This window comes from Erythrolamprus reginae, chromosome 3 (genome assembly GCF_031021105.1).
Source record: "Erythrolamprus reginae isolate rEryReg1 chromosome 3, rEryReg1.hap1, whole genome shotgun sequence".
NCBI classification, from domain to species: Eukaryota; Metazoa; Chordata; class Lepidosauria; order Squamata; family Dipsadidae; genus Erythrolamprus; species Erythrolamprus reginae.
This window is the reverse complement of record NC_091952.1, coordinates 124749362-124773825: the sequence shown is the minus strand read 5'-3', so window position 1 is coordinate 124773825 and position 24464 is coordinate 124749362. Positions and strand designations below refer to the sequence as shown.

At 41.0% G+C, this 24464-nt stretch overlaps 1 protein-coding gene across 4 annotated transcripts in view; it reads right to left on the bottom strand.

Moving 5' to 3' along the window:
- Window positions 1-24464, bottom strand: part of EVI5 (ecotropic viral integration site 5) — a 105393-nt gene that overhangs the window by 22393 nt on the left and 58536 nt on the right. For all 4 annotated transcript variants that reach the window (XM_070746561.1, XM_070746564.1, XM_070746562.1 and 1 more), the window contains 3 exons: window positions 10271-10417; window positions 8399-8494; window positions 2641-2736 (listed from right to left, as the gene is read on the bottom strand). In XM_070746561.1, coding sequence (XP_070602662.1) covers window positions 2641-2736; window positions 8399-8494; window positions 10271-10417 — 339 coding nt within the window. The remainder of the gene's footprint in view (window positions 1-2640; window positions 2737-8398; window positions 8495-10270; window positions 10418-24464) is intronic.

Genomic DNA, 24464 nt, shown 5'->3' with positions numbered 1-24464 from the left:
GAGTGATATTTGTTTCAATTCTGGCTACTATTGTCTTGTAATGCAGTCCTAAAATATTCCTCCTTCAGTGATACTGACTCGAACAAATGCAATTTTCTGAAATGGATAATATACTATGTAAGCGTTTGCTTGTTTCTTCCCAAAGTTTTGGCAAAGTCTTCATTGCTACCTAACATGACTTGCACCTGATAACACCCAATTTGCTATATTATTTCATATAGCAATGACTTTAACATGAGTATGAGTATGTTTCCACTCCCTTTCTCAGTTTTGAAGCAGTCAAGTACTGAGGTACAACAATATTTATTACTCAGTATATGCCTCATTCTACAAATAAGACTTCTGTATTGATGAGATCCTGTTTTCGGCAAACATAATATACAGTATTTACATAACATATTTTTACAATCTATTAAATCTGGTTTTTACTGAACTGAAATTTTGTGAAGATTTACTATTAGCGGAATTAAATCCATATGAAAGTAAATGTTACGTCAAACTGCAAGATTTTCTCATAGTACATCTCATCAAGTTCAACGAAGACCTAGATTATTGGGAGGAAAATGCTGACTCTGTAAACCACTTAGAGAGGGACGTAAAGCACTATGAAGTGGTATATAAGTCTAACTGCTATCACTATTACAGTGTTCCCTTGACTTTCGTGGGTCCGACATTCACAAAAAGTCTATACCACGGTTTTTCAAAAAATATTATTAAAAAAATACTCCATGGTTTTTTTGCATACCAAGGGTTTTCTGAGGCCTCCTGATGTACAATACTGTGCGTTTTAACTCTCCTCCTCCCCCCCCAGCCATCTTGCTTCTTTAAATAAAAGCTCAGCTTCCGCCCCAGCCTCCCGATCCTTCCCCTTTAATTCTCGTTCCATTGGTACTCTCCACTTGAAGTCGAGCCATACTGCCGCCAACTGCTGCCACAGCGAGCGCAGCAAAGCCCCCAGGTTGCTGCCCCGTTTCCCCTGCAGGTTCTGGGGTTAAGTAAAACCAGGAATGGAGGAGGGAGGGGGAGGAAGGAAGGAAGGGAGCATCTCTACTTTGCGGAAATTTGACTTTTGTGGGCAGTCTTGGAACGTATCCCCCGCGAAAGTCAAGGGAACACTGTATATTTCTTTTGTAATTTCCAAAAACAAACTATACATGTCTGTCTCTTTAGAAAAGGTAGGATTGCTACACATACAATATGCTAGTTAAATAATACGTTTTATGAAATAAACTTTTCAAATATCTTTTTAAAGAGCGGGTAATGATTTCAAGGTCAAATGGTTAAGACTATGCTATCATACTTCCAAGTACTCAAAGAACGAAAACCCGGTCAGCAATTGGTTAAAAACAATACTTTTTGCCCAAATATAACTTTCACAAACTATCCCATAGAATAGCATCTCATTATTACTGGGTGTCACAGAAGCAGAACTTCAATGGCACAAACAGATAATCAGTGCTAAAACCCAGGCATATATGCCAAATGGTAAACCCCACTAAACAATGGAATTATCTCCAAGAATAAAGACACAAGATGAGTTAATTACAAAACTAATATTATACAAACTGATATTAAAACAAGAAAGAAAAAATGACTACTCCCCTTTTTATTTTGGTTTCTATAAGGTCTCCCAAAGAATATTGATAAAAGGTTCTAATTAATATTGATAAAAATCACTATTCTAACTTTCTTACCTGCAATGCATATTCTGCTCAATGTAAAAACACGTAGAGAGACTGCAGATGTAGAATGATGCAAGTTCTTTTCAGACATGTATCTGAATCTACAACGGGATCTCTTTTTCCATATACATTATACATATACTTGTAAGCCAGGGTATTAGTTATGGGAGTTCTTGTGTGGGAGAATATGCATGGTGTATGTTCTGAGATTGGGGTGGGGGTATTCTCAACTTGATGGGGGTAGGGGTATTTTATGGATTATGATTTTATTCTATTTGCTGTCCAAATTTTCATTGTATAGAGGAGGCCCTCACATAATTTTGATTAATAAATAGTAAAAAAATGTTTGTAGCTGGACTGCAGATTAATATAATATGGTTTGCAAACCAATTTCTCCTGAGTGAATTTAGTAATCATAAAAAGTACTAAAATGATTATGGGTAATATTATGGCTAAGGTCAAAATAAGCTTTCTACTGCATAATTCTAGGTATTTTATATTTTTTATCTTACCATTCACTATTTATTAAGACTGAAATTCATATGTCCATACTTTTCAACATTATATAGCTGCATTAAATATTTCCAATTGACTAAAATGATCCTATAAATTAAGCTGAAATAGCATTTATCATACTTCTGCAAATTTTGCTCTCAGAAGAGAACAATTTTAAAACCAAGTTGAAAAGTCAGCTGCCACAGTGTTATTGATGAAAAAAATATCAAAAGTCTGTACAGAAATTTTAAAATAAGTACAAGCGTAATCACGTTAGGTTTTATCAAAAAGACATTTCCTCATCTGTTACAGACCAAAATTATTCATGTTTAGTATTTTCTTCTGACTAAATGAAAAATGTAAAAATTCTGAAAAAAACAAATTACTTGGAATCAGCAAACAGAAGAAAAGCAAAGTATAAGTTACAGAAAAGGTATTTAAGCGAGCAAAAATGATAGCTTACCTCATGATTCAACTCTACTATTTGATCTTTCAATTCTCTAATATATTGAGTAGAGTCACAACTATTCAGTTGCCCTTGAATTTTCCCTTCTTCTTTCTGTTGAGGAAAAGGAAATAAGTATATCACATCAGATCCAAAACCTTTATTGGCAAGTTTGATTTAATACAATACAATTTTTCCAAAATGGATTCAGAGCTTTTCAGAGAGATTACAGAGATTACAGTTCTAATGATTAATGCCTTAATTCGTAGTGCATTTCAGTGGTTGATAAAATGACAAATGAATCTAATTGCAAGGAATGAACAGTTTTAATTCTTTTATGTGAAGATGTACAGTACTGTAAAAAGATTCACATATTCCCTAAATGGGACAGCTGTCAGCTAGCTATACATAACTTGTCTCCATATGGTTAAATGGGTAGCTATATGCTCTTGCAATTTAATTTTCCTAGTAATTGTTGTCATTTTATTAAATCCATATGAAAGTACCTGAAAGAGAAAAAATGAAATAACTGCCATCTATTTTCAAGTTACGCATTCCACGGAGACAAACAAAAACTATGAGCTAGGTACACCTGACAAAATGTGCCTTTTCTATAATGGATCTGGCTCCTATGTAGTAAACCTTTGCCTTCCCAAATATATCTGATCAGATTTGCTACAAATAATATGAAATGAAGTCAGAATAAGCCAGTCAGAATAACTAAAATCCAAATATATTCCATTGAATTAAGAAAAAAATGAAGAATAAGTGTTAGGTTTACAAAGAAGTACATTCTCAACAGGAAACCTAGAACTAAAATTACAGTACTATTAAAGATAACTCAAAGATAAGAATGCTTCAGAAGAACATGTTCATCAATTTATGGAAGCCGCAAACTAAAAACTAAAGCAAGCGTTATCTCATGTAAGTAATGCAATAGGGATTGAAACCAATTATCCTCTTAGTAATGTATGTAAATTCCTTCACAATGTTACTGACATTAGGCTAAAAATAAAATGACAGATTAAGGATATTCTAAAGGGTTAGCAAATACTTTCCATCACTAATGGAGAATCCTGGCTTTAAATAAAATGCCAGCAAAACCAAACCATTTGCAAAATGCTAGCAGATTAACATTTGAATTCTAATTCTCATTCCTTCCATTTTTATTGGTTTTTATCCTTGGCTTAACTTTTTAAAAACTTTTTAATGTAAATGGCTGGCTGGATGGATGGAAGGATGCAGTCTCCTCAGTTCAATATCACAGAGACCTCAATAGCAATTTGAGTATAACAGATTTTTCTTATGTTGCATTCTATTTTATACTTATGTTATGTTCCAGGTATGAAAAAAATATTTGGGGAGGGAAATATATTCTGGATGTTTGAAATAGGCTTGCCCTCACCCACATTGGCTCAACTTTTACTACAGAGTAATGACATTTTGTACTGAAAAACTAATTAGGTTTATTCATCAGCACAGTTGTGGGAGATTTGTGGCCTTTTTGTGACTAGGATGATTCATTCTGTACTTTCAAAAAAAACACATCATGCTGCTAGAGAATGTTAAAAGTTTCCTGTAATAGTGAAAATGGAAATTCTGTTTTTAGACGTACAGGTCATTTGAAATGCTTTGTGGGACTTATAATAATAAATAAAGATGTTCCCTCAGCATCTCTGGAGAAAGCTCTAGGAGCAAATGCTACGGATGTCAGTATGGTATGTAATAATATCATACGTATAAATGCAACATTTGAATGATGATGTCACTATACACATGCTGCACTATACACATTATCATGGTTTGCTGCTTTTACTAAAGAAGATTCCATGAATTTTAAAAGCAGGCTTATTTTTGTAAAGTAAGCATTTATACCTGGCAAAAATAGTTTCGCAACTAAATGGATTTTTTTTCAACTTATTAATGTTCCATAACATACTCAAGCTTCATCCAAAAGAAAATAGATTTCTCAGTTAAATATTAATGTTTTCTAATGTCAAGGACAGGAATATCATATGGTCAATATGGGAAAGTAGGCACTAATCATCAGCATTAACCATTAACATATAATCCACATTCTGATAGAAATACTTATTTATGCAAAAAGACTAGACTGAGATCCTCATACAGGTTTAAGTGTTCTTGGATGTGCTGAAGATCTATAAACCAGAAGAACCAATTTGGTCTAGTGGTTAAGGCACCAGCCCAGAAACTGGGTGACTATGAGTTCTAGTCCTATCTTAGATATGAAAGGCAGCTGGGAAAATCACCCTCTCTCAACTCACCTCACCTCACAGTAATAAACAGTATACAATAAACAAATCAAATATTTAAAAGAAGAAATATCTAAAAGCCCATTATATAAAACCATACAACACAAGCATACCATACATAAAACTATATAAGCCTGGGGGAAATGTCTCAATTCCCCCATGCCTGGCGGTACAGGTGGGTCTTAAGCAATTTACGAAAGACAAGGAGGGTGGGGGAAGTTCTGATCTCTGGGGGGAGTTGATTCCAGAGGGCCGGGGCCGCCACAGATAAGGCTCTTCCCCTGGGGCTGGCCAGACGACATTGTTTAGTCAATGGGACCTGGAGAAGGCCAACTCTGTGGGACCTTATCGGCCGCTGAGATTCGTGTGGCAGAAGACGGTCTCGGAGGTATTCTGGTCCGATGCCATGTTGGGCTTTATAGGTCATTACCAACACTCTGAATTGTGACAGGAAACTGATCAGCAGCCAGTGCAGGCCACGGAGTGTTGGAGAAACGTGGGCGAACCAAGGTAAGCCCACAATAGCTCTCGCGGCCGCATTCTCCACGATCTGAAGTTTCCGAACACTTTTCAGAGGTAGCCCCATGTAGAGAGCGTTGCAGTAGTCGAACCTCAAGGTGATGAGGGCATGAGCGACTGTGAGCAATGACTCCATGTCCAAATAGGGCCACAACTGGTGCACCAGGCGAACTTGTGCGAACGCCCTCCTCGCCACAGCCAAAAGATGATGTTCCAATGTCAGCTGTGGATCGAGGAGGACACCCAAGTTGCGGATCCTCTTCGAGGGGGGCAATAATTCCCCCCCCACAGGGTAATAGACGGACAGATGGAATTGTCCTTGGGAGGCAAGACCCACAGCCACTCCGTCTTGTTGGGGTTGAGTTTGAGCTTGTTGACACCCATCTAGCCCCATCAGCCTCAGGCACCGGCACATCACTTCCACTGCTTCGCTGATTGGACATGGGGTGGAGATGTATAACTGGGTATCATCAGCATACTGATGATACCTCACCCCATGCCCTTGGATGATCTCACCCAGATATATAATGCTTCATAATGCTTTTACAGCCCTTTCTAAGCAGCTTACAGAATCAGCATATTGCCCCCAACAATCTTCATTGCCTTGGACGGGAAATGAACACTCGGACACCAAGCTGGGTAAAATGGGTCACTTTATTAAATATTAACAGAAAGACCTGCAGGAGTCGCTAAATGGGGCGGAGTTTCCTGAACACAACATACTTGGGCAACTGAAATGGGCGTTACTCCATGCCTGGTCTGGGTGAGGCGTGCCCCGCCTACTCCCGACCCGTAAGCCACGCCCAGCACGTGGGAGGGCTCGCCTTGCATGACCCGGAACCGGAAATGATGTAGGTGAGCCCCAAGGGCACCCCCTTCACACCTCTCTGTCCGTGGAGGAAGCTTGAGTTGTGCAATGGGGGTGCCAATCACCCTACAAAAGATGCCCAAAGGAGAACACACAGTTGCTACTGATACCCTTTCCGCCCCGTTTCTGCCATATAGTGACCAAGAATATAAACATCCAATTGTTGAATCAGAACCTATTTATATACAGATGCACCCGGTAACCACAAATCCTTACCCTCGTCCAGGATGGAGTAGGCGAAAAACAATCCGTAGCAAATGCCATAAGACTGCAAAAATTCCTACTCGGCCCCAAACCAGGCGACCTATAAAAACATCCTGGATTGAGCGGAGGGTGGGTGTCCATTTGGTGGCAAGCTCGGGGGCAAGAGAAGCCGGGGGGGCAAGCAAGCCCTGATAAAGGGCACACGCCCCGCCCCTCGGCTTACCCAGAATGCCCGAGCGGCCACTGATTGCTCTGGGGCGTTCCAGCGCTATTGCGGGGAACGCCCCCAGCCGATGGGGGAGCCGAGTTGGTTCCCGCCATTGGCAATTTTCGGCCGGGCGTTATTTCGCCTGGCCTCTCATTTTTAACCATCTTGGAAGGATGGAAGGCTGAGTCAACCTTGAGCCGATGGTGAGATATGAACTGCTGAACTACAGCTAGCAGTTAGCTGAAGTAGCCTGTAGTGCTGGACTCTAACCACTGTGCCATCCTGGCTCTTGTTGCCTTGAATTATTTGTAAAAATAATAAAAGCAGGATACAAACAAACAAACAAAACATAACAAAGAATGTAGAGAATTCTGGTTGAATTCATCAAAATAAATGAAAGGAATTCAAATTACTTAGATGAATGTGTCAACCAAAGATTAGAACACGTGTTATTTTGGAAAGATGCTTTTATTTCCTTAACAATGGCCCCAAACTGGTTTTATCTAGGAACTGGCATGTTAAATAATTTCAGTTATAATGTGGGTGTAGTAATAACCAGACAAACTGTACATGTTTAATGCCAAATGCATCTTACACATGCACCAAGGCATTTCACAGAAAACTCTGAAATAGCTTACTATTGTGGCCCAATTCTGACCTGAAAGGGAAATTCCTGAATTCTTAAATAATTCAGAGTTATCCTGAAACAGAATAGCACATCCTGATTAATAATTATCCTTAAGAGATGGACCTATGTAAAATGCATTATGGTTCTATTTGAACAAGGGCATACTTTAAACACAATTAGTATAAAATATAACATTTAAACTACCTTCATTTTTCTGGTGTTGTTTATCGCTATATTATTGTATCACTATCTTCTAACCAAATGCTTTATCTGAGAGTTAGTTTCGTAATTTCTTTGAACAGCACAGCCGCAGCTTAGCAAATCAAGTCCATTTAGTGTGAACTGTCTGTTTATAAATATTTTAAACTGGACAGTTAAGTCTTCCGAATCCAGGAAACTGTTGCAATGCATACACACAACTGTGCTTATCTCAGTGCCACAGGCTTGCACAAAAGCTGAGCATATTCCCATTTTGTACTATAAAACTCAACTAATGACTCAATACAAAATAGATTTAATTTTTTTTTAAATCCTGAGGCCACAAAAAGTGTTCTTTTAACTTTAAAAAGAAATCCTGAGGTCGCAAAAAGTTTTTTATCAGTACAAATACAAACTGTTTTTAAAAACAGAGTTCTGGGGTAGAAGGAAAGGTGAAATCACTACAAACTACAACTATTATGTGAAGCACATTAATGATGTTCATGCATGATGGGAAAACTAAGGTTAATATATCTGAGCTGAGGGGGGGGTGCGTAAGAACCAGATGGCAGAAGAGACATACGGTACATACTGTAACTATCCAACTCTCTGCTCCCAACTAGTGATCATCCAGCAATTTACAGTCCTAAGGAACAGCTCTGGTGACTAATTCTACGCATGTGTAGGCTATTTTCCAATCAAAATTGTATGGCTGGATAGCTACTAGTCAGGAACACTGCTGGTATTTCTACAGAAGTTTAGTAGACGGTTTGCAAAAGAAGTTCTAAATTTATAGTTCCATAAACTAATGTCTATGTTGAGCATTTTAAATTAAAACTGGAAGGAAGTTATAAAAGAGGAATTGTTTTCATTCTTACCTGGATTTCTAGTTCTGCTATATGCTGCTGGAGTTCTGCCACAACTGCTATGCTGTCAGCCTCTCGCAGTCTTATAGCCATCACTTCTTCTTTATTCTACGGAAAAGAAGGGATAAGTAACAAGCTGAGTCACAGTGCAGGAAAATTGATGTAGAAAACAAATGGATGGATATTTATGTTTAAATCATTGTACCTTTAGTATAAGCAACTGGACTCTTATCAACATTCACTCTATAAAAATGATCAGCTTACAGGTTGTCTTTGATTTAGGACCATAGCTGTGTCCAGAATTTTCCACTAAAAGGCAAGGCAGTTGTTAAACAAATCATGCCTGGTTTTGTGACCTTTTTAGTTACAATTGCACAGCAAATTACTACAGTGAATCATGTGGTCTTTAAGTGAATCTAGCTTCCCGCATTGATTATGCAATGTTGGAAGCTCGGAGGTAAAGTTGCAAATGCTGATCGCATATCCACAGATTTTTGTAAATGCTGTAAATACATATTGGTTGCAAGTGCCCAAATTTTGATCACATGACCATGGAGATGCTGCAACTGTTATAAATATAAGTTGTTTTTTTCAGTGCCTTTGTAACTATGAACGGTTGCTAAACAAATGGTTGTTGGTAAGTTGAGGACTACCTACATATTAATTTTTCCCAAGAGTATATTTTCTCAAATACAGAATAAATTCCAAGTGATGAAAAAACAGGCTCTGACCACTTCTGTGATACCACTGGCTTGTCCATTCTAGCTCTTGACCATGTCACCAATTTAAAAAAACCTGTAGTCTTTGGCTACTCTAAAGCTGACTTTGTTGTAAACCATAATCAGCATCAGAATACTGAAATAAATGACTGTACCTTCCTTCTCACAATCTGTGCCCTCCTTCCCCACAGATAAACATCTGTTGCATATCCGACCACTAAGCTTTCTTCCCTCAGCAAATAATAAACAGGAAGAGATCCTGATGGGGATCAAAGCAGGAATAAGCGGTTGAGACAAAGAAAACACCATCTTAACTATATCAGGCTCATCAATGACGATTATTTATGGGAAAACCCAGATGCACATATACTTCTATTCTGACCCAGATATTGTTCTATATAAGGTTGTCCACAATTTGAAAACAATATCTATTGCAGAATTCCTACAGGTTATTGAACTGTCTAAACATAATAATATGCTTCTTTAAGAAAATGAAATTGCTAAGAAGGGAAGCAACTTCTATGCAGCCCCTCCAGTTCTGAAATGTATATCAACAAGAATTTTATCTCCTCTCTTACCAATCCTTTAATGTTTATCTAATGTGTGTGTTAACATACAAGAAGCACAATAAAACCCAAACCCAAATAAGTGACCCAATCAGAAATTTGTTTAATATTTGTTCAGCTCTAACAACACAACAATGGATCACTTATCAATAAACAAATGTATGGGATACACATATAAACAATAAATATCGCAATATACTCTATTTAATCAAAACATGATTGTATGAATGGTACAGAAAAGTTGCAAAGTGTTTCCCAAGCAGTGAGAAGGAAAATTCTGATCTTTTTAATGAAATAAACCCAGTATTTTACTCTAAATCATTGAAAACTAGGAGATTGTATAGAGCATGTGAGTACACTTCCTAGAAAGCTACATAATGTATGTAAGAAATAAATGTATAAAAGCATGATTTTCTAAAATTAATAATCTAATATACAAATGATATACTATTTAACACTTAATAAATTCCACCCAATATTAATGATAATTAGGCATTAAATTTACCATTCTTCCTAATGCAATTAACGGAGATTATTATTATTTTAGTTTACAAATACGATATGCAATGTAATACAATTCATTTATCCACTGTCCATACCTTGCATTCAATCTCTGCTTGCTTTCGTTTTGATTCCGTTAACTGTGCCAAAAGCCCTTTGTTTTGTGCAGACAAATACTGGATCTTTCCTTGAAGGTTTGTGATCTCTTGCTCAGCCCTCCGTAAATGGTTGCTATTGATCTGGTTCTGATGAAGAATGAAGCAGATGAATATTAATTGCCAACCAGCCAATATAATGACTTGAAATGGAGCATAAATCAATACAGATGGCAAAGCCTGGAGGTTACAGTGATCAAGGCTCCAAAAATAATGCTTTTAAGGTCTACATGCAATTCTGAATTAGCTGACAGTTCAAAATTGCCTGACTACAAGTAGGATGTATTTCCAAAACTAACATTCTAGAACATGGGTGTCGAACTTGCCACGTCAAGTTGCCTTCGGGTGACATTTTGTGACTTTTTTCCTTTCGCGGAGCTGGCATGGGTGTGGCCTGTGTGTGATGCCTCTGGACCACGGACTGCAAGTTTGACACCTCTCTTCTAGAAGGTTCTAAACATCTGGGGGCACAAAACCCAGCCTGTTATTTTTCCACATGAAGCTCCTAATGCGATAGCAGCTGATCAAACATGCAAATCCTAATACCTCGAATATTACATTGTGATAGTATGGACTTCAATACCTGGCCAAAAAAGCTGCAGAAAAAAACCAAACTAATCAATTTTGCAGTAAAACCAGTTTTTATATGGTTGAAAAATGGTATAATTTCTCTTAGGTTTGCACTGGCATCACAACAATGGAAAAACTAGAGTGCTTATTACTCATCTCGTATTCTAAGATGTTGTTTTCTAGTGTCTATGGAGATTCTCAGTCATCCAGGTCATGGTTGTCCCAAAGGTGCTTTTTCAAGTGGCAACTGGACTTTCTAATTTTTCTTGGAAGACATTTCACTTCTCATCCAAGAAGCTACTTCAGCTTCTGCTGGATGAGAAGCAAAATGCCTTCAAAGAAAAACCAGAAAGCCAGTTGCCTATTGAAAAAAACCCCATGTCTTATAATATTGTTTTAGTGTGAAAATGTTTTTGTCTCTTATTTAAACAAAGGACCAGGAGAGGCAAAAGGGGGCACCTCGCCCCGGCCGGATCAACTCGGCTTCAGCCAAACTGAGGAGTCACCACAGTGAAGGAAAGGCACCAGCTACAAAGTGAGCGGGCGAGAGGAGAGGGGAGCCCTTTAGCATGGGAAGGAAGAGGCAGTAGGTAGCAGCAGCAGCCACCTTTTGGTCAAAGGAGCGTGAGGTTCCCCCCTCCTGCCCACCTGCCCACTATCTTTTACTTTCATAGCTGCTGTTTTTTGCTTTTTCTTCTTTGCCATCTGTTGATTTTTGTTAAGTGCTACACTATTATACTGTTAATTGCTGATTTTAGCTTAGCATTCGTCTTTCTGTTGAATGTTTATGGTTTATTCTATTTTTCCTAAAAAGATGAGGAAACCTATAGTTTCCCAGACTACTTAACTGCAACTGCTGAAGTTACAACATGTTCAGGTTTTTGTGGGTTTTTCGGTGAAAGCTTAAAGATCCATGCCAAGGATTGTTTTTAGAATCACTTCAGCCAATTTTACATTCTTTTGAGGCTTTTTTCAAATTTCTAATAGCATCTTTAGCTTTTTCTTCATGTGATTATGGAACTGAAGATAATTTTATTGACCTTCAGAAGACTTTCCATTGTTCCTTATTTTTCTGATTCATCATTTCTTCCTTTGAAATACTTTTCACTTTCTTGACAACTTTGTCTTGATTGTTCTGCTTTGTCTGGCATTCTGCTTTCTTAGGAGGAGCAGTCACCAACTATTTCTTATCTACTGCTTCAACCTGACGTTTTTACTAATGTCCCTACTACTAATTTTTCTATTGTTGTAGAATAGCAATTCAAATGACAAACTCTTCTATTTTATTTTTATCTTCTCTAGACTCATCCTTTGCAGCATTCTTGCTTTTTCTATAACAACTGTTTTTTTATATTATGCTTCTCTACCTGCTTCTAGATCTTCTCTACGTTTAATAGGTTCCCCAGGTGGCCTATCTATAATCAATTCTTTCTTAACAACAATGTCCAATTTCTACAGTCTTATCACTTTTTTAAAAATACTGCTGTCTTGTTTCCAGAATATACTGTACATCCCCTGCTTTTGAGTAAGGCTCACAGATATAATGCTTTTTTCCTCTTCTACACTCTACTGGAATTCTTGTTACTATTAATGTAAAAAGCTGACCATTGGAACTTCAGGACCAGAAGGTCCAGCATGTCTTTGAAAGGTTGCTAAGCAAACGGGTTGTAAATTTAGAATTATGGGTACTTTGTTCCATCTTGCAATCAAGGCTGATTATAATTTATCCTTGTGTTTAAATTTAGGTGTTTTTTTTCTCATAATACTCTTGCACTATCTCCTCTTGAATGAGATGTAATCTAATCTCTTGAAATTTAGCAGCCCTCTTAAAAGTTGACAAAAACGTGTGAAGATCATTTGCAGCTACATAGAAGATAAAATGTTTCATCCAAATCTTAAACTGCAGTACTTCCTTTTAATGATATTGTGCAATTCTGTCTGAAATGTCCCTTTCTTTCATCTCTAATTTCTTAAGACTTTGTTGTTTTCCTAACATATCTAAATATTGGCGACCTGGCTGATCTGACACCTAAGGAGAGGGGTGGCATACAAATCTAATAAATAATAATAATAATAATAATAATAATAATAATAATAATAATAATAATAATGGGGCTTTTGGTTTCATATGCCTTTGTATGTGTTTAATATGAAATTGGTAATCAGGAATAGTCTCGTATCTTCCCAGTGGAGGCTTATAAGGCTTGAATAAGTAAGGTTATTTATTGTTTATGCTTCTGAGAAAAGCAGAAACTTTATTTAAAAATATATGGGAAATATCTTTAAATAATGTTTATTGGTTGTTCTAAGGCAAGGGTGTCAAACTCAAGGCCTGCAGGCCAAATCCTGGTGCCCACATATGGTCCCCGTACAGCCTGTTAATGGCCTCCCTGGCTTCCAGCAGCACTCTGCCAGCCAAAAGGACCGTTGTACCTACCTGAACGGTCTTCTCGCTGCACTGGAAGGAGAGTCCAACATGGGTAGTTAACCAATCTTATTGGTAGAGACTGAGTTAATTATTTACATATTAATTAGGTACCGCCCCCTTGTATCCCCCATGAGCTCAGTTTTAAAAATGAAGACAATGTAAGAGGATAACCAATTTTTATTGTCAACAATCCAACAAACCAAGTCCTCCCAACACCGGCGTCCCTGAACTTCAACAGTGCCGGGTGGGTTTGGACTCTCCTTCCAGTGCAGCGAGAAGACCGTTCAGGTAGGTACAACGGTCCTTCTCCACTGCAGCTGGAAGGAGAGTCCAACATGGGATATGCCAAAGATTAAGGCCCATGGGAGGGAGAAGGTCTTGTCAGGGACGTCGTGGAGGCACAAACTCGTTGCAAAACACGCCTTCCAAACGCTGCGTCCGCTGAGGCAAAAGAATCCAACTTATAATGTTTAACAAAGGTGGTAGGGGCCGCCCATGTAGCGGCCTTGCAGATATCTTCTATGGATGCTTGCGTGGCCCAGGCAGCAGACGTGGCCGCGCTACGTGTTGAATGACCCGTCAGTCCCAATGGCGGGTTCTGGTTTCTAGCCTTGTAAGCCTCCGTGATACACTCCTTGAGCCATCTACTAATAGATTTGGAGGATAGTCCAAGTCCCATCTTATGAGGCGAGAATGATATGAACAATTGCTCAGATTTTCTGAAAGTCTCCGTACGCCTGATGTAGATTTTCAGGGCTCGTCTGACGTCTATTTTGTGCCATCGCAACTCCGATGGGTGGTTCCCACGAGTACAGAAGTCAGGCAGGATCAACTCTTGCTTCCTATGAAAAGTAGAGTTCACCTTTGGTATAAAAGTGGGATCCAGTCTTAGTACAACCCTATCAGGGTAAAAGATACAGAGGTCCTGTCTGACTGATAAGGCCGCTATCTCTGACACTCTGCGTGCGGAGGTAATTGCGACCAGAAAGGCTGTCTTAATTGATAACAGACGGAGAGAAATGGACCTCAACGGCTCAAAAGGAGGCTTTGTCAATGCTTTGAGTACTAACGAAAGGTCCCATGACGGAAACCTCCGAACTGGTGGGCTATGTTTATTTGTAGCTCCTCGAAGAAAGTCTCTTACCCACGGGTGAAAAGCCAAGGAGCGTGCCTCTGGAACTTGTATCATAGTGGCAAGAGCTGCCACCTGTCTTTTTAAGGTGTTAGGGGCTAACCCACGGTCTATTCCCTGTTGCAGGAACTCCAACACCGTAATAACTGACGACTCCCTCGGATTCAGATGATGTCGTTCACAGAACCTACAGAACGCCTGCCAAGTTGCTTGGTATATTCTTGACGTCGAAGGGCGACGTGCTGCCTGTATTGTATCAATGACCTTCTCTGGTAGTTTTTGTAGCCTCAGCCTGCTCCTCTCAAGTGCCACACGGTTAGATGTAGCCACTGGGGATCCGGGTGTTGTAGGTTCCCCTGGCTGAGGGCGATGATCCGATCCGGAATCCTCCACGGTGTTGACACCGACAGTGCCACGAGGTCGGAGAACCAAGGGCGTCGAGGCCAGTGCGGTGCCACCAATAGCACCTCCGCCCTCTCCTCTAATATCTTCTCCACCACCCTGGGAAGGAGACTGGTGGGAGGAAAGGCATAAAGTAGACCCGGTGGCCAAGGGGAAAGAAGGGCATTGGTCCCTTCCGCCTCTGGCTCCGGAAACCGTGCGTAGAACCTGGGAAGCTGGGTATTCCGCTGGGTTGCAAACAGATCCACTGATGGCATGCCGAATCTGTGTGTCAGCTGTTGGAAGATGTCGGGATCCAATCTCCACTCTGATGGATCGAGGATGGTCCTGCTCAGCCAGTCCGCCTGCGTGTTGCTGGTGCCGGCAATATGTTCGGCCGACAATGATGCCAAGTTGTTCTCGGCCCAATTGAAGAGACGGCTGGCTTCTGTCATGAGACGTTGTGACTTCGTGCCCCCCTGATGATTTAGGTGGGCCCTGGTCGCAACATTGTCTGTCAGGACCCGCACGTGTCTGTCCCGCACTAGTGGAGTGAATGCTTGAAGGGCCAAAAACACTGCTTTCAACTCGAGGAAATTGATGTTGACCGGCTCCAAGTCCCCGATTGACCAGAGGCCTTGGGCCATGTGGTGTCCGATGTGAGCGCCCCACCCAAAAAGGCTGGCGTCTGTCGTAAGGGTTACTGGACTTTGGAGTCGGAAGGGAGAACCCTTGCTTAAAGCTGGTGATGTCCACCATCTCAAGGATTCTCTGATTGTCTTTGGAACCCGGACCTTCCTGTTGCAGTGGCTCCTCCTGGCTCTCTGTGCTGGGAGCAAAAACCACTGTAGGTCCCGGATGTGGTGTCTTGCCCAGGGAACGATGCCTATGGCTGACACCAAGGTCCCCAGGATTTTGGATAGCAACGCCAGGGAAACTCTCCTGTTGTGTCGGATGCTGGAGATCAGTTGTCGTATTGTGCGTTGTCTCTCCGGAGAAAGAGATACCGTGGTTGATAGGGTATCTATAACTGCTCCTAGATGAAGTAATCTGGTGGAGGGAGACAGGTGACTTTTCTCCATATTGATTGTGAAACCGTGAGATTCCAGCGATTGCACTGTCCTGTCTAAGTCTTCCCTGGCTCCCGATGGGGACCTGGACAACACGATTATGTCGTCCAGGTAGGCCATCAGTCGGACTGATTTCTGGCGTAGGTCTGCCGTCAAAATGTCCAACAGTTTTGTGAAGGTTCGTGGGGCCGAGGAAAGGCCAAATGGCATGGCCCTGTACTGAAAATGCTTCCCCTCGGCGCAGAAGCGGAGGAACCGCCGATGACTTGGATGTATGGGCACATGGAGATACGCTTCCTTGAGGTCTATTGATGTTAAGAGATCGTGGGAGCGTATGGAAGCTATAATTGTCTGTAAGGAGTGCATTCGAAACCTCCTGTACTTTATGAAAATGTTCAGTTGCTTTAAGTTTAGTATGAGCCGGCAGCCTCCTGAGGTCTTGGGTACTATAAAAATCACTGAATAGAACCCCTTGCCCTCTTCCTGTCGGGGCACCGGCTCTATAGCGTGAATGTCCAATAAATGCTTTATCTCCTCTCGGAGTTGTAGTCTCTTTTGTGAGTCCCGTATTACGGGGCAAAGAAGGAATCGTGATGGTGGAGGCTGGATAAATTCCAGCCGAAGTCCCTGCGAAACGGTGGCCAAGGCCCATTTGTCGGATGACGTGCGATGCCAGGAGAGACTGTAATGCTGGAGCTTCCCTCCTATTGGCATCCCGGCTGAGTCACTTGGAGCGACGAAAGCCTCTCTGGTTACCTCCTCGAAAGGGCCGTCTCGATTGCTGGTAACCTCGGGGTCTGTCCTGGAAAGAGCCCCGGTCGGACCGAAAGGATGGTTGATTGTATTGGCTGTATTGGCCCTGACCAAAGGATCTTTGGGCCTGTCCCGCACTTGTGTTGGCTTCCCAACGAGGATTCTGGCGCCTCGTGTATGGTGTAGGCCTGCGGTCTTGCCTCCTATTTGCCCTGGGGAGCACTTTCTTTTTGTCCCTGTCCTCAATGAGGACCTTCTCCAAACTCTCCCCGAAGAGCATGGATCCCTGAAAAGGGCTTGAGGCCAGCCTCCACTTTGATTTTAAGTCTGCTGGCCAATTCCTCAGCCAGAGAAGCCGTCGTGACGACATAGTGGTTGCCATGCTCCTAGCCGAGAACTTCGCCGCATGAAGAGTGGCATCTGCTGAGAACTCCGCTGCCGCACGCAGCTTGCTCAGGTCCTGTCGGAGTCTTCCGTCCTCAGGCCCGAGCCTGGCCTGCATTTCCTGCAGCCACATGATGGAAGCTCTGTTGATGAATGAAGCTGCGGCAGCCGCTCTGAACCCCCAGCCGGACACCTGATGCGCCTTTCTCAGCAATATCTCTGCCTTTCTGTCCTCCGGCCTCAGGCTGTCGCCAGTTTCCGAGGGCACCAGCGCACTAGAAACCAGGGTCACTACCGGCTGGTCAATTGGCGGAAACTCCAGGAGCTTTTCGACTTCTTCGTCGAAGGTGTAAAACTTCCGTTCAATGTTTGAAGGCCCTTGCGCAGCCGCTGGGTGCTGCCAAGGCCGCTTGGCTCCCTCCACAAATATGTGGGAGGCAGGGAAGTGTTCAGTCTCGGGCTGGGCTTCCTTGAGGAGAGCCTCTGAAGTCTTTGTCGTGTCAGTAGGGTCAGTTGCCTTAGGCACGGCTGCAAGGTTCATTACCTGCTTGGCCTTACAAAGCAAGGTCCTGAACAATGCCGGTTTGAATAGTCCCACCGTTGGTGGTGGTTCAGGCACTGTCTCGTCCTCTGACCAATCATATTCTCTGTCACTCTCCTCAAATTGTGGGTCCTCCAGCATTGACCCTACGCCAGAAGGGGGCGGTGCTGACCAAGGATTTCTTTCTGGAGCCTGTTGGGGGGGCCTAGCGCTTTGTTGTGCCCCCGTAGCAATGCCCTGTGAGTACACGTTGGCGATGATTTCCTGGAGATCAGGGGTCATCTGTTGCCATGGGCCTGATGGACCTCTTAAGCCAGCAGCTGTGGGAGTAAACGTAGCTGAAGGCCCTGGCAGGCTTCTGACTGAATGACTTGCAGACCCCGGTCTGTGCCAAGAAGTGCCAGGGGATGGCATGGCCTGAGGTATAGGTATAAAATGTCTATCAGGTGACCAGTCCCCTGTTGGCATGATCCCAGTGGCCCCCAAGGGAGATTGGGTGGTCAACTGTTCAGGGGTCATCTGCTGCCGCTGTGTAAGGGGCAATCCAGAGGGAGAGGGCTGTAAGGCCGCTTCCAATTTTTTTTCCAGGGCCTTTATGCGCTTTTCCGCTTCCTTTAATGAGGAGCTGGAAGATTGGGAGGCCTTAGTCTTCTCCTTTGCCTTCCCTTTGCCCTTCTCCTTGGCAGCGGGGGAGCTGCTTTTGTCAGCCCCGGCTTGCTCTGCCATTTTACTCACAGTTAAATGAAGACACAGTAAAGTTTTTGGCTCCACGCCCTTGCCGCTCGCAAAAAATGGCGCCTCGGCTATTTCTCCACTGGCGCATGCGCACTGGAGCTTCCTAGCTCACTTGCGTGCTTTGCCGCCAAGATCGCCGTTTTCGCGCCGATAATGCAAGATGGCGGCGCCCATGACCTCCGCGGTCTTTTTCGGGCTCCCGCTTCGCGCCCCTGCCACCATTGGCGGTCTCCGCCAGGGAGGCAACCCTGGCTCTCGCCTTTGCTGTCCGTGCAGCCTGGTGGTCTCAGCGGTCGCGCTGTTTGTAGCAGCGGCAACGGCGGCGGTATCGGCGGCTCGCTCTCCCCGGCGGCGGCTTCGGCGGCGGCTTTTCCCGGCCGCCGAACAGCTGATCGCTCCATCGGCGCGCCTCGCCGGCTTCGGGGAGCGAATTCAAGCCTCCCAGTGGGGGGGGCGGACCCCCCCACCTTCGGCCTGCAGCCTTAGTGTGGCCTCGGAGGCCAGGGACCCCAGGCTGGATGCTCCTCTGCGGGGTGTTCCCTCGGGGGGAATACAAAACCCCTGAGGAGTATCGTTGGGGGTGCTGCCCGCGGAGGGCAGGAACCCCTTGTTGTTCCTTACTGTTCCTGTGCTGCTATCCATGCCTGAAAGACAAAGCAGAAAAATTAAACAGGTCACAACAATTATTCAACATTTATTAAACCATTTTAAACAATTTTAAACAATTTATTAGCTTTAATTAGCTTAAGCTCAAACTCAGTAAGTCTCTACACTTAGACTGAGTTTTTAAAACTGAGCTCATGGGGGATACAAGGGGGCGGTACCTAATTAATATGTAAATAATTAACTCAGTCTCTACCAATAAGATTGGTTAACTACCCATGTTGGACTCTCCTTCCAGCTGCAGTGGAGAAACAGGCTACCCAAGGCCTCCATGCAGCCCATTTTTGGCCCGCAGAGGGCTGCAGGAGGATTGGATTACAATTATGTGGCCTCAGGTAAGTGCCTGATCTGGATAGAAAACAAGGAACATCCTATGTTAATACTACAGTTTAATGTCAGATTTTACATACTGTAGATTCATTTAACCTACAATCAACAATCAATAATTGACAGCCGTTTCTTTTTACTATCCTAGAATTTTACCTCTGTTGTTAGATCTTGTATTATCATGTTATTTATGCTATTGTATTTTTTATTATTAATTGAATAATAAAAATACAATAATATAAATAGCTTTTCTGCCCGGAAAAGCAATTTACTATTAAACAATTGGGTATAAATTTAGAAATAAAAAGTTTAGTGGAGTATGAAGAATTATATAATAAATGTTTGCCGCTAATATCTGGTAGAAGAGATAGGAAACTGATCATATGGATCATGTTGAAAGAAAGAAAAGAAGGGAAAAATGCATCTTGAGCCTGTGTCAAATGCCCCTATGGCCACGCCTATGGTAGTCAATCCATGGCCACACCTCCCAGCCCGCCGAACTCAAAAACAAGTTGCACCCTGAATGAATCTGTGTTTGGCACCCCTGCTCTATGGATATATTCAAAACACTTTTGAAATTAAAAAGTATCTTGGAGTTTATTCAATTGATGAAAAATGGGAAAACTCTTATTCCAGTTAAATTTCTATTGGTATACATTTCTTATAGATTTATCGACTCAACACTGTTTAAAATAAATGATTTAAATCTGGTAACCTATTGATACCTTCTTATGGCACCTTTACAACATTGATTTTAAAATTAGGTTATTTAATTTTGTGCCAGCTGTAGACCCTTCTTTTTAATTAATGTAAACATGAACTATTTTGTTGGCTCAGTGATTATTACCTTTCCATCATTCACCCACTTCAATCTGGATTTATCAAAAACAGACAACTATTAGACAATTTACTATTATCACTATTATTCTAAATTATTTACTTTGTAATAATTATGTTAAGGATGCTCAACAATTAGATAAGGTCCTACTTGCCTAATAACACACATCAAAACCGTAGAAATGGTGGTAGACTTTAGGAAAAACCCTTCCATCCTTCCACCTCTCACAATACTAGACAACACAGTATCAACAGTAGAAACCTTCAAATTTCTAGATTCTATCATATCTCAAGACCTAAAATGGTCACCTAACATCAAAAACATCATCAAGAAAGCACAACAAAGAATCTTCTTTCTGCACCAGCTCAGGAAACTAAAGCTGCACAAGGAGCTGCTGATATAGTTCTACAGAGGAATCATTCAGTCTGTCATCTGCACCTCTATAACTGTCTGGTTTGGTTCTGCAACCCAACAAGACCGACACAGACTTCAGAGGATAATCAGAACTGCAGGAAAAACAATTGCTGCCAACCTGCCTTCCATTGAGGACCTGTTATACTGCACGAGTCAAAAAGAGGGTGGTGAAAATATTTACTGACTCCTCGCATCCTGGACACAAACTGTTTCAACTCCTACCCTCAAAACGTTGCTACAGAGCACTGCACACCAAGACAACTAGACACAAGAACAGTTTTTTCCCGAATGCCATCACTCTACTAAACAAATAATTCCCTCAACACTGTCAAACTTTTTACTAAGTCTGCACTTCTATTTCTACTAGTTTTTTCTCATCATTCCTATCATCCTTTTCCTCCCACTTAGGACTGTATGACTGTAACTTGTTGGTTGTATTCTAAGATGTTTATTGATATTGATTGTTTCTTCATTGCTTATTTGACCCCTATGACAATCATTGTGTTGTACCAGATGATTCTTGACAAATGTATATTTTTCTTTTATGTACAGTACACTGAAAGCATATGCACCAAGACAAATTCCTTGTGTGTCCAGCCACACTTGGCCAATAAAGAATTCTATTCTATTCTATTCTATTCTTCTATTCAATACATAATTTAAGCATTGAGATTCTCAGAAAGTATAACAAGCCTTGATTGTTTTAAATAAACTGATATGCTATCCTTTTTTTTCTCAGTCTGTTTCTGAAATCAAATAGACTTAAATATGTTATCAAAAATTGAAAAATATATTTAATGTTAAAGTTATTGATATAATTTATGGAATAGAATCAGAATAGCCAATAATGGAACTTCAATGGATCCAAGTTTTTAAAAAATGTTTGCTTCTTTGGGCAATGTTGGGAAATTAATTCAATGTACAATATGGCTACAATGATTTTGCATAACATATTACAAGTCTATTGGATTATTTAATGAATGTATTGATTGACTAGATTTTCCTTTTTGGAGGTTTAAAGAATTAGACTTAAATGTACTAACTGATTTGATTTTGTCATGAAGAGTTTTGGTTTCTTTTTTGGAAGGATAAATTAATACATAAGTAGAAGTCTAGATAAATGTTTTCAAGCTAAAAGATGTCAATTATTTTGAACTACAGGTAGTCCTCGATTTACAATCACAATTGAGCCAATAATTTCAGTTGTTAAGGGAGACATTTGTTAAGTGAGTTTTGTCTCATTTTACGATATTTCTTGTTCAGTGAATCACTGCAGTTGATAAGTTAGTAACTTAGTTGTTAAGCGAATCTGGCTTCTCTACTGACTTTGCTTGTCAGAAGATTGCAAAAGAGGATCATGTGATCCCAGAACACAGCAATGGTCATAAGAATGAACCAGTTGCCATGCATCTGAATTTCGATGATCTGATCATGGAGTGCTGCAAAGATTGTAACTGTGAAAAATGGTCATAAGTTCCTTTTTTTCAGTGCCATAATAACTTTGGTCACTAAATTAATTGTTGTAAATTGAGGGTTATCTGTACATTCCAAAATTGTACAAATTGACCTTATAGTAGTTTTACATCATCAAAAAAGATACCCCCCCCAAAAAACCCCCCTCAGAAAATGGAAAAGTCAATTCCCACCCAATTTATAGTATGACCACATCTAATCTGCATAGCTAACCTGATCATTATGACCATAAGTTTAGCTGATCCTGATAAAAGAGTCACCTGTTTTAATAAACTGTTATTTCTCATAAACAAGACACATATCATAATGAAACAGTAAATTAATTGAAATCGGGTATGTTATATCCATTAGGTTTTGCTGTTTTGAATGATATGTGACAAGACCTAATAGCTTCAGCCAGCATATCCAGCATGAATAGCTCCATGAATTCTAGTTCGTGAATTTCTAAAGAACTACAACATCTCCACAACTTACCTACGCAGTGTGCATAACACTTGATCGCACGCGTGTGTGTGTGTGTGAGAGAGAGAGAGTTTGTGTAAGCATGTGCACTGCTTATATATGATCACACAGAACACTTATACCCCCTACTGGCTGAAAAGCTTACAAAAACTGTTGTTTAAACTAGGAAACATGATAAAAGTCATAAATGGATTTAAATTCATAGTGCTTTTTAACACACAGTACTATTATATCATAAAGTTGCTCAGTGTTGTTGCTTTTTGAGATCCTGCATCTTCAATAATTGGTTTTTACTGTTATAACATACTAGGCCTGTGATGGTGAACCTTTTTTCCCTTGGGCGCCAAAACATAGAAACATAGAAGACTGACAGCAGAAAAAGATCTCATGATCCATCTTGTCTGCCCTTATACTATTTCCTGTATTTTATCTTAGGATGGATATATGTTTATCCCAGGCATGTTTAAATTCAGTTACTGTGGATTTACCAACCACGTCTGGTGGAAGTTTGTTCCAAGGATCTACTACTCTTTCAGTAAAATAATATTTTCTTATGTTGCTTTTGGTCTTTCCCCCAACTAACTTCAGATTGTGTCCCCTTGTTCTTGTGTTCACTTTCCTATTAAAAACACTTCCCTCCTGGACCTTATTTAACCCTTTAACATAATTTAAATTTAAAACCATGCCGCCACCCATAATTTAATATCTTCCCACACCCACATCCCCGTGCATGTGCGTGATCTCCCCGCTACCCCGCCCCCATACATGCATGTACAACCCCTCCATTTCTTGACTTCCCGTGGGCCCCATAGGCTCTGGAGGCTTTCTTGGAGCCTGGGGAGGGCGAAAACGCTCTCCTTCTCCACACCCCCCCCCCCCGGAAGCCGTCTGGAGGCTGAAAACACCCACTCAGAGTCTCTGCACGAGCCAAAAATCAACGGGCCAGAGCACATATACACATTGGAGCTGAGCTAGGGCAACGGCTCACATGCCAGCAGATATGACTCCATGTGCCATAGGTTCGCTATCATGGTACTAGACCCTATTGGACCAGATCTAAGAAACTTACAATTTAACCAAAAACCTAAATGTTTTAATTTAGGACATACATTCTCAATTTGTGTTTTCGGGATCTAAGTATTCATACAGATAAAACATATCATTTTCTTTAATTTAATATTTTTATTGATTTTTAAAAAAATATGAACACACACACACAACATAAAACAGGTGCTTTGTGATTTGTGCCCACCACCAGACAAGCATTCAAACCCACACCAAACCGGAGGTGTTTCTTGTATATACTATTTTAACTCAAGAGCAAAATATCTGTTTACATATTATTTATTTATTTTATTTATCTATTTATTTATTTTGTCCAATACATAATACACATTGAAGAGAAAGATATGTAATAATATAAGTAAAGAAAAGAACAGAAGAAAAAATATAAAAGTATAGGTGAACATATTTGAAAGGAATAAAAGATAAATGAGATAAGGAGAGACAATTGGACAGGGGACGGAAGGCACACTGGTACACTTATGCACGCCCCATTATAGAGTGATTCTAATTTATTCCTTGTAGCTTGGTCTCGGATTCTACTCGCCATATATCGTCTTACCTTGTTCCATCGTACCATAGATAAAACATATTATTTAAAGATCTATTTGCAAATATCCAATAGTAAACCTTTGAAAATTTAAAAAAAACCCCATAAAATGTTCCTATCAGTGGTAAAAAAAAATATAGTCTAGGTCAGTGATGGTGAACCTTTTTTTTCCCGGGGTGCCAAAAGAGTGTGTGCACGTGCTATTGTGCATGCGCAAGTGCCCACACCCATAATTCAATGCCCGGTGAGGGCAAAAACAGCTTCCCCTGCCCCCTAGAGGCTGGGAATGGCCTGTTTCCCAACTTCTGGTGGGCCCAGTAGGCTCATGTTTCGCCCTCCCCGGGCTCCAAAGGC